Here is a 10,861-nt window from a genome sequence, read left to right as displayed (position 1 = left end):
CGTATTCAATGTTATTCTTTTCAAATTCTGTTAAACTACAAATGTAAACTTCGGATTTAAAACTGAGCGACAAGATGCTCGAGCGCCGAGCTGTAGCTCTGTTTCAACGCGAATGTGAGGAATATTTTTTTAAGTGGAAGAATTGACACAATCCATTACTTGATTTAGACAGGTATGGTGAGTGCAGACCCTATTGACAATACAATAGATGTGAAAGGCCGGCTTTCTTAAATATTTTGCCTCGCTGTAGAGGTACACAGAAGCTGGAAAAGACTGTAAATATATCAAATATCATTTAAAATACAAATAAATATTCACATCATGCCCAATGGTATAGCACAATTTTACTATTGAGATTGATGTAAGAAAAGGAACTCTAACATAACAGACAAACTCGGTAATTGTCGAATATTAGTCAAATAGCTTTAACTCCATAATGTATCCGTTTATTGCAGCCGTGGTTAAATGATACGTTTACTGTGAAAGTAACTTGCTGCACGAAATTAAACTTTATCTTTCAGACGATTAGGTTTATTTCAGGTTATTTCTGTTATGTTTATTGTGAGGCTGTTCGAGTCGGACTTCGGGTCGTTTGGTCAGCAACTTGTAGTGATAAATAGATGTTAAATATTGTTATTACTTGTGGGTAAATGTAATAATCGCTTATTATTAGTTATGAAATGATTCAATAAACTGAAAGCTCCATTTTTTGTACGTATAACATTTTTACCAGTTTCGAATATATATCTCATAGTTGGAAGACAAAAAGATAGGGCCGCCGTAAACGACTTCAAAACGGCATTTGTTTTAAGCAGTCACGCTGTCCGTGTACATCGGCACTTAGAATTTAGAGGATATTCGATTGTTTAATAAAACGATGTCTTGATACAATGATTGTTGCTGTCCCCGGTGCAAATCAGTGCGGCCACGTGACCGGTCGCGCACCCTGCCCCCGCTTTGCCTTGCGCCCGCCCCGGGTCCGGTCATAAATTTAAATTGACATTAATGGCCCCCTGCATAGGTGCGCGCATTTACCGGCACTAGGGAGACGAATATACATACCTATGTGCTGCACGTAATGGTGACATAAATAGACGTAATCATGGATATGTTTGTAACTAATCATTATTAAACAACCCTATAGCGTATTGGTTAGAGAGCATGATTGTGTTGTTGAGTACTGGGTTCAAATTTGGGCAACATTTTATAAATATATTTCGAAAGTGACGTTGATTTTCGCATATTTTTTCGTTCCATTAGAAGGATGAGTAATGAAAACCAATCCTTATAATTGTACTACAAGCGTTAAACCCTTTATCTATTTTTTTAATATTTACAGCGAAATTTTATTTCAGTAATAATATTTATACCAACATTCACACTTGCAATGTGATTTCACATTGGAGTTCCTTGGAGTGTTATAATGAGTACACTCCCTTATGTTAATTAAATTTCTTAGCTGTTAATTATTTTCTGCATATGTATAGTCCACTTTACTCTCGTATCTGTGCAGCTGAGATTACAGCGCAAGAGTTACGTAGATGGATTAACTTACACGCTACAGCGCGGACTAGAAAATTTTAATTAAAACAGTTGCAAGCTTTTATATGACTTCTACTCGAGAATAATTATTGTAAGCTACATTTCTAATAAGCTAGACTGGATGTTATTTATATAAGATAGCTGAAATTAGCTTATTCTATTTAGCAATATTGCATTTAAATTTAAGAATACTATGGCTTTAATTTCAAAATGTTTATAATTCGTCATCACGATCGTTACAAAAGATAAATTCCGATTCATTTATATTATTTTATTCTATAATTTGTCTCGTAAACGTTAGTAATATTGAAACATTTACTTTATCTGTGATTGCAAAATTGACAATTTCCTTCGCTGGCAATTTCCATCCGAGCCCCCCTGCCCCGGCGCAGGATTGTTCTTTTTGCGGATGCGTTTCGAGTGATTATATTTATTGAACGTCCCCTGCATGCATATGCTTTATTATAGCTATATAGAAAAGCAGATGACATCTTCCCATGTGATTCGAGCCATACAGTCGTATGTATGAAGCTTCTTTCGGTGCTATTATTCTATTAATTTCGCTTCGAGAGCCAGCGTCCTGTCCCGCCCCCGTTGCAATACAGTGGTACGAAATTGCAGTAATACTATCATTGAATTAGAGCGAGTAAAGCCGAGTTGGGACTGAAGCTAATTCAGTGTCGCCGGCGCGTTCGCATCGCTGCTCGTTTTTAGCCTTCCTAAATAGTTAACATGATGACAAAATTATTATGTAATAAGAATCAGTGAAGTACATTTTGGAAATATGAAGATAACGGAGTCTTTAGTGAATGGAAATGAGACAGCTCCAGAAGAAAGGTACATGAGTTTTTTACTATTCGACGTAAGTAGATACTTTTAGAAAAACTGTTGTTATGACAAGAGACCTTTTATTGAAAGGTTTGTCTTCTCGCGAATTTTTTTAAGGAGTAATTGAATTTCTAATTAAAATATTTTGTGCTTTCTTAAATTCTCATGTTAGAAATAAAATAGGTGAATGCAAGCTCCTATTTTCAGCAAGCTTAATTGGATAGCTTTTCGATCCAACTAACATGGTAACGCAATTGAGATTTTATCTTAAAGTTAGTAAAAATAAAAGGTAATTTTTATGAAATTAGAGTGAGTAAATTACGTTTTCCATCAATTCAGGGGGCGTGTCTATTTTGCTTAGCATTGAAAATATGTGAAACAAATTAAAATAGAAATATGTACGTTGTACTTATTTATGTTTGCCGAAAGGGTTATGTTTGATTAAATTAGCGTAGCGTTAATACATGTTTGTTGACGCGTCTATCATTGTAAATTGACGTAAACAATAGGACGAGGTGTAGAGTGGGCTGGCTGAGCAGACTCGTCGGTACCGTGCCCCTCGCCCTACTTCCTGTTGTATTTGCTCCTTCGGCGTTATAAACATTGGGTCGTCCCAAATACATCGTCGGGTCAACGACCGCTCAACGCCCGAGAAAGTTGACAGGGGTTGATGGCGATTAATTTTAAAATGCAACAAAATGTTGACGACGCACGCGATATAAGGTACTAGTAAAGTGCCCAAACTTCTGGCGTGTAGACGCAGCTATTAATAATAAATTACCGGATTCATATTTATGTCGCACATCATAATGTACTTCGCAATTTTCATGTTTATAGAGAAACTAAGAACGGCGCAAACTTTTGACTAAACTATCGCACAACTGTTATGCGATTGTCGATTGTTTCGCAGTCAATGCACGGTTTAGTTGTACAACTAAAAATTGAGTAGTGTGCGCATCTCAACTCATAGGATTCACATCGAGACTAAATAGTTGTGCGATAGTTTAGTTTCAGGTGTGCGTAGACTCTAAGAAGTAAAATCAATGTTATATTTACCAAATCGAATTTTCAAATACGACACCAGGTAACTGTAACTTAGTGAAAGAGTTCCTATATCAAGATAAATAAACAACACACATAAATTACCTATCTAATGATGAGAGAATTTTTAAAACCAGCCCCGTAGTTGTTGCGTGGATCAAATACATACAAAAATTCTAAAATCAAATCTTTCCTCTTTAAAATATTAGTATAGATAACAGTTATAATAAAAGTTAACAATATCCGCGATCCTATCCGTCGTTTGTATGATATTGCAGCAGAGGGATCTTTTGATAGCGACAATGAACACTTTCAGACGCGTCCCTAAGACAAACAAGGCTTCGGTACAGACACAAAACTTCCAAATGAGGTTCGCGCTAACGCACCTACAGTATTAAAGGAACTTTTTTTACTTTATTTTTGATATAGTAAGGTTTTTGTAAAGTCCAATCAATAAGAATAATCATGTAATCTTAAAATTAAAGACAATTTTGTATCAATTTGATAACTGAGAAATATATTATTAAGAATTTTAACACAGAGTTAATAATATAAATTAAGACCGTTCGGTAAAATAATTTCAGCAATCATATTCTAACAGATCTTACTTTGCACAACTGTTTAGTCGCGGAATTGTTCCTATTGGCTTATAAGGAGGTGCGCACACTATCTGATTTTTAGTTGTGAAAATAAACAGTTGAATTTTCAACGACAAATCCATAATCGCGCAATAGTAGTGCGATAGTGTAGTCAAAGGTGTGCGCCCGCTCTTAGAGTGCAAGAGGATACGAATTTCAACATGATGATATTGTCGTAATTTTGAAATACGCACTGCGTAATTCTACTGTCGATAGTAAATGAGTTAAATGCTTCGGTATCGCGATGAAAGCTTCATAGAATATTCATAAATTCCACCCGAACCAGGAAGTTTGAAGAGGAACGTTTGATCGATTCTATTTCAATGAATAACCTATAACAATATTCGCGTATAGGTGTGGGTTTAAATGAAAAGCGCCTGTAAATAAGTAATTTAGTTTAATTATTTACTTTATAAACATAGTTTTATATTATAGAACGAGCTTCTCTTATCAATATTATAGAAACAATGTCGCTACTTTTAGTTCTTAATATATTTCTTAAAGTCATTTTAATATGTGAGTTTGAAGAATACGATGTTAATATCTAACGGGTGTCTTTGTAGTTTATTTCCGAATTGAAATCTGTTATCTCAGTTTTCGCGCGTAAGTTTAAGGCTTGAAGACTTATTTACTTTATTTAATAAACTCCTGTCCGAAAAATTACAGTTAGAATTTTCTCCTTTCATTGGCACTCACTTTCACTTTTCAACTCAAATTGCAGCACGTCACATAAAGAAAGGAATCGCACTCGAGGACGCTTTAAGCTACGTTTTGCTGAAAAATCGCTGAAGTACAAAAACTACGTTCAGCGTAAAAGAAAGTCTGTAGTACAGACGCCCATTGATCACGGCGCGAGGCGCCAGCGAAAGCGAATTCTACGTAACGGCTTAAGCCAAAAGGGCGTAAAGGCTTCATACGGTTAGACGAAACTCGAATCGAGTGTACAAAATTGTGTAACATTTTATGGTTGAATGTTCGGTATTGCTTGAATTTCTTTTATCGTCTATTCGTGTATTGTATGTAGTAGATATAGAGGTGACTAAACAGTTTGTATTGTTTTGTTTTTAATCGCTAACGTTTTGGGTAAAAGTCAATAATTGTAATTGAAGTAGAGTCTTTAGCATATTGTAAGCAAAATGTAGATATTTAAACGTATATTTATTTACTTATTTGATTATTGTAAAGACATACAGAGGGTGAGGATATCGTATTCTTTGCAGTATCATAGTATTCACGTATCGTATAACAAAAGCTCGTAGTTACTCCTTTACATTTGTTTTTGCCGCGTCTGTGTCGTTCCGTCGTCGTTCCAACATAAACATTTTCTTTGCTTTAATTGTAACAACTATTTGTATAGCTTTGTATTTTCTTTTATTCAGTTTTTATTGACTCTTTTGTGATTTTTTTTTGTAGTTTTATTGACTGCTAATTTGTACGTATAGTTAATTTTATTTTTGTTGATTTAATTCATAAAATTCAAGTTACTGTTTTAATTACTTTACCATTTTAATCATAGGTATCGTCAATGTTGCCATGGTGATTTGTTTTGTAAAATATTGTGCTTGTTTTCGAAATTAATTTACATCTGATCGGGATAGAATTAAAAATGAATAATTAAATTTTCGATAGCAACACTCTTATTGAAATATTGGCATTGCAGCTCGAGATAGGATTACAGGTAATATGTACAGGTGCAGGTATCGAGTCCTGGGTTGATTAAAATAAACGTTGCATGTAATCCGAAGTAAACCGTTTACGCGGGAAACGGGAGCGGAAATCAAACGCCGCCATATTGGATGCGGAAATGGCGCGCTCAGCGACGATGGCCGTTATTCGATTTCGTCGCTCTTGAAAATAAATTATAGTATACACTTTTCAGGCTTTCCAGGAATTTGCCGTTGGCGACAAACGTTAATTAACACGTCGCTTATAAAATAATTATTAAACCTGTGATGTTAAAACTCAAATATTATGTTGTTGTTAGAACAAAAGTAAAACAATGAAAAGGAGCTATAATACCAAATTTAAGAAAAACACTGTTATTTAAAAATAATGACAAATGTCGTAATGCAAACAAACAATACATTAAATCTGATAAACAACCTCATTTACAGTTTGAGTGTGCATGTATTTTAAATCGGTCGCCATCCTAAAAGTTCCAACAAAATCTGCCTAGTGGCTTAGGAATGGATTGGAAGCGAGCAATTAGTTAAGTCAAGGACTACTTGCATAATTACAACAGTACTTATTAATTAAAATGAAATATTTCAGTAATTAATTTGATACTGCAAAAACCTTATAGTGTACGTTACATGCAGTGTTTCAATTTTTCACCCACGACCCGGTTTGCTGCAATTCTCGGTACCGCTAATTATAAAATGCTAACGGGTTCAACGGTTCCTAGTTCTTTTTAATTACACTTTAATGCCCTTTTTAAGTTGCAGTGCTGGTATGGCGGTTAGGTCAAACTTGTACATCTGACAAATGTTCGTTAATGAAGCAGGAGCACAATAACCTAGGATATATCTAATACAATTTTCCTACTTTAAAAATGTCATCTTTCTGGATCAATACAAATAGGTTAATTCAAATCGCCCTAAACCCAAGACAGCAAATAATCATTTAAAAACCATTCGATCTGGCTAAATTCTAGCACAACTGCATCACTTCTATATCCCTTTTTCTTACTTCTGACATACGTTATATAAAATTTACTTGTAAATAAATGTACATTAGGAATATACAGATATACAAAAGCTCAACGACTAATTGACAAAAACGTGATACACAGGTAACGAAATCAGGAGTACGATCACGTGCGCCTCGGGCGCTTGTTACGTATTCCAGAATTGCTGCCATTATCGTGACGCTTTTTTGTAACAAATTCACCCTGTACACACGAACTGATTTGTATGAGTTTGTATGACACGGGGACATGTGTAAGCGTTACATATATTGAATATTATTTCAATACATTGTTGAATTTGTCCTTTTTATAATTGAATACTATTGTAGTTCTTTTAGGAGGCAAAAGAGAAGCCTTCACTTGGACTACAAATGACACATTTTACACTTTTTTAATTAGTATTTGTTAAAAACTACATCAATGTAGATATATGTACAGTTATATGCAAAATACAGATAGAAATAAAATCAATCAATAGACTGGACGTAGCCGGAACTCACTAGAAATATTTAAAACCCGATTACGTAAAGCAAACTTAATCTCCAGAGTATAGTGAAATAATACACTTTCTAAAGTTTAATAAAAAAATATAATAAAAAAAACGAACTTATTAGATTAATGAGAAAATACGACTAAACTTACATTATACATTAGGTGTAGCCAACGAACAATTTCGGACTCGTAGAGGACCTTCATCAGGATGAGTGATTTATGAGGTCATGCTGAGAACTTATTGTTTAGTATACTTATATTTCAATTTGGAAAGGTCAATATTCAGAAATAAATTTCCTATCTGATTGATGGAGGAGCACAAATATTATAATAGAATTCTTAAGAGGAAGCAATCAATTTCTCTCGAGTTCGCATCAACTTCGTATTAAGGGTTCTGTTGAAATTCTCCGTAGCGTAATGATGTGGATGAGGGATTTGAAAGGCGTATTCGATTTAGCGAACGTCAAAGCTTCGGCAGAAAACCTTGCTTGCATACAATTTAATTCTCAGAGATACTCGGAGGATTGATTTCCTTTAAAACTCTTCCTCTACGAAGATACCGGAATAAACAGCGATAGCAAACAATATTTGATTTAGACTTATAGATTTTAACAAGTTTGATAGACTTGTACAAAATATCTGTACTCTGTACTTAATAACATAAAGCGTAAACTGATACTGGAACACTACTTCGTGACGTTGGATCAGCAATCACAGCATATTTTTGAATAATCCTCTCTTTAACAAAAAGCCCTACACTTACGTCACGCTTTAGGCTATATATTTACACTTAGGGGGTAAATAAATTGAAAAAAAAACCTACATGTGGGAAAGGGACTATAAACTTCAACTTGCCAATATTAAGGAACCAAGGTGATTGTAGTAAAGGTAATTTGGACATTAGCAATTAAAAAATTGACAATTGTTAAGAATAAAATAAAGTTTTTATGATTGCATGCATATTAAGCCACACGGGAATAGATAGTTTGTTATAAATGCAAATCGTGTATTTTACTAACATCGTATCATTTGACATACAAATGTACGAGTTTTTCCGCTTTTTTTGCAACGAAGCAAAATAGTTCCTGATTATCTTTCCAACTAAGAACTTCTTGACGAATTGTTTTTTTTTTTGTAACGTTTAGTGGTAGGATGAGGTTTACGAACAATTAATTTGGGATTATAATTTACTCGTATCGCTTTAGTAATACGGAAAATCGTTTAATCTAGACTCTACCCTATTTTATGTGTAAGATTCCTGCATATTTTATTACATTATAACCCTTTGTAATAAGGTTAGACCTTTTAATATGATATCAATAGCGGGTTTAGTGTAACATTACGTCGGTAGACGCGGTAATGGCCGCGGTCGTTAAGCCAAATAGCAGGTCTTATTAAGCCTTCCCTTCTGTTGAAAATTACACGATGTAACGTTATTCTATTGTTAACTTTATTTTGTATTCAGTTTTCTTGGCAATAAAGATCGATAAAGAGAGCCTTAGCTGGTTTTTACTGAACTGGAGAATGTGATAAAACCCGTTATGTTTTCTATCGTTGTATGGAAAGTGAGAAGACTATTTTTTGTACGTAACTAAACTTAAAAACTACTAAACAATTGAAAAAAAATCTGTTATCATTTAAAAGCTACGTTACCATAGTCTATTATTATACTCGTATTGTTATAAGATATTTTAAATTAAGGTCGGAACACTAGTAACAGTGAAGTATTAAGTAACTAGTTGTCGCCCGCGACTCCGTCCGCGTGGAATAAAAAAAATAAAAGTGAGTAGCCTATTTGTTCTTCCAGAGTATCCTATACATCTATGCAAAATTTCATCAAGATCCGTTCAGCAGGTTAGGCTACAAACTCTAACAAACATCCATCCATCTAAACTTTCGCAATTATAATATTAGTATGATTAAGAACTGTCTACCCAAGTCGATATTTTCAAATGAGACTTTTTATCAATCAACCTAGTATTGATTTTTGTTTACCTTGCTTATTCTTGATTTTCTTTCCAGCTGCTACTCCATACCGGCGAATAACATGTCCGGTGGCTCGCATGTATCAAGAGGGACATTTGGCGGAGCGGAGTCCGAGATATCAGGGGGTAGTGCTCCCCCACTGCCCAGCCCGGCGTCAGCGGGCGCTGCGCTGGTATCTCCGGAGACGCTGAGCCGGCATAGCAGCCCTCCGCCGCTCCCCGCGCACCCCTCACACCACCAACCCGCACCATCTTGTTCATCGCATCGAGTACATCTAGAGTCGCCGTTAAGGTATCTTAAATTTTAATTCGAAATTAAATCTAGGTATATCTATACTTCTAGACTAATGTTATAAAGAGGAAAGATTTGTATTTTTAGATTTTTGTATGTATAAAATAATGTAATAATAATAAAAAAACTACTAAGCCGATTTAAAAAAATCTTTCACGATTACAAAGCTACGGTACCAATGTCTAACAGGGGCTATACTTTTTTATTATTTTTAAATTTCACGCGGCCGAAGTGCAAGCAACAGCTAGTCAAGAATAATAGCATAAAGACCTAAGCTAATGTTGAAATCGTCAAATCTTTCCTTCACGTTTCACTTATTTGAAGCAAAATTACGAACGAATGCTTGTTACATTTACCGTAAATACTATTACTAAATAGCTACACCAGCTTAAAGTTCTTTGTCTTGCAACGGTATAGGTACGGGATTAGTATAAGCTGGTATCCGATTCCTGAACTATCCAGACAGTAATAACTTTGAAATTTAAGTCGTATACAACTTTACAGTAGAATTTACGTTATAAAATGAACATTCGTTTCAATTTTAAATCAACAAATTAACTTGTTAATGAAAAAAATCTCGATAAAACTCGTAATGAAAATGAAGTCAAGTATCAAAGATGGCCGACGTTCTGGAGGACGATTGCGCTGTTGATTCGTAATTAGAGCCAATCATTACGTTTGACTGGTTTTTAAAATTGGACATTCATTTTCTGTACTTCTAGTGAACGTAATGCGGATATTTTTATGGGAATCTAGGACTGTTATTTAGGTCAATTCTGTAGTTATTTACGTGCATTAATGTAACATTTTTATTGTCCAATTGCGACGATATCTACGCCGAAATCCGCCATCTGCCATCTAAGACTATTGAATTTATTTCCACGATGTAAAATAAAAACCGTATTTGGGAGCTTTAAATCTCAATTTGGTAAATTGGAAAAACATACCATTGAAACGGGATGTACTTTCCTTTTCGGTAAGTGCTAACTGAAATGGAACGTTCCGTACGTGAGATTTATGTGTTCCCGCCGTTATCAATGTCGGATTTAAAGTGAAATTCCCACAGGAATCTAGTCTTCCTTATTTTATGCGATAATTTTTTTTTAATATTAACTTGATAAGAAGTACTTTATGTCAACTTATTTAGATATCTCGAGTAGTCGTAGACAGCTTATCCTTTTTATATACGCCATGTTCTTAAAAACATAGCAAAATTTTTCAAATCATATTCCCCAAGCTGAACTAAACTTAGAATTGAATGAAATTTCGAATTTTTTTTTACATTTAAAATTTTCAACACAAGAAGTGTTTTAATATAAATAATCACACCTAGATAAGCTGCTTCAAATGAAAAAAA

At 34.4% G+C, this 10,861-nt stretch overlaps 1 protein-coding gene across 1 annotated transcript in view; it reads left to right on the top strand.

Annotated features, from left to right (window-relative positions):
* Nucleotides 1-9,520, top strand: part of LOC106103333 — a 26,074-nt gene extending 16,554 nt beyond the window's left edge. The window contains exon 3 of the mRNA XM_013283070.1: nucleotides 9,250-9,520. Coding sequence (XP_013138524.1) covers nucleotides 9,250-9,520 — 271 coding nt within the window. The remainder of the gene's footprint in view (nucleotides 1-9,249) is intronic.
* Nucleotides 9,521-10,861: the final 1,341 nt, after the last annotated feature.

The sequence above is a fragment of the Papilio polytes genome, unplaced genomic scaffold (genome assembly GCF_000836215.1).
Source record: "Papilio polytes unplaced genomic scaffold, Ppol_1.0 DF823823.1, whole genome shotgun sequence".
In the NCBI taxonomy this organism is placed as follows: domain Eukaryota; kingdom Metazoa; phylum Arthropoda; class Insecta; order Lepidoptera; family Papilionidae; genus Papilio; species Papilio polytes.
Note: the sequence above shows the minus strand (reverse complement) of the source record. Positions and strands in the feature narration are given on the sequence as shown.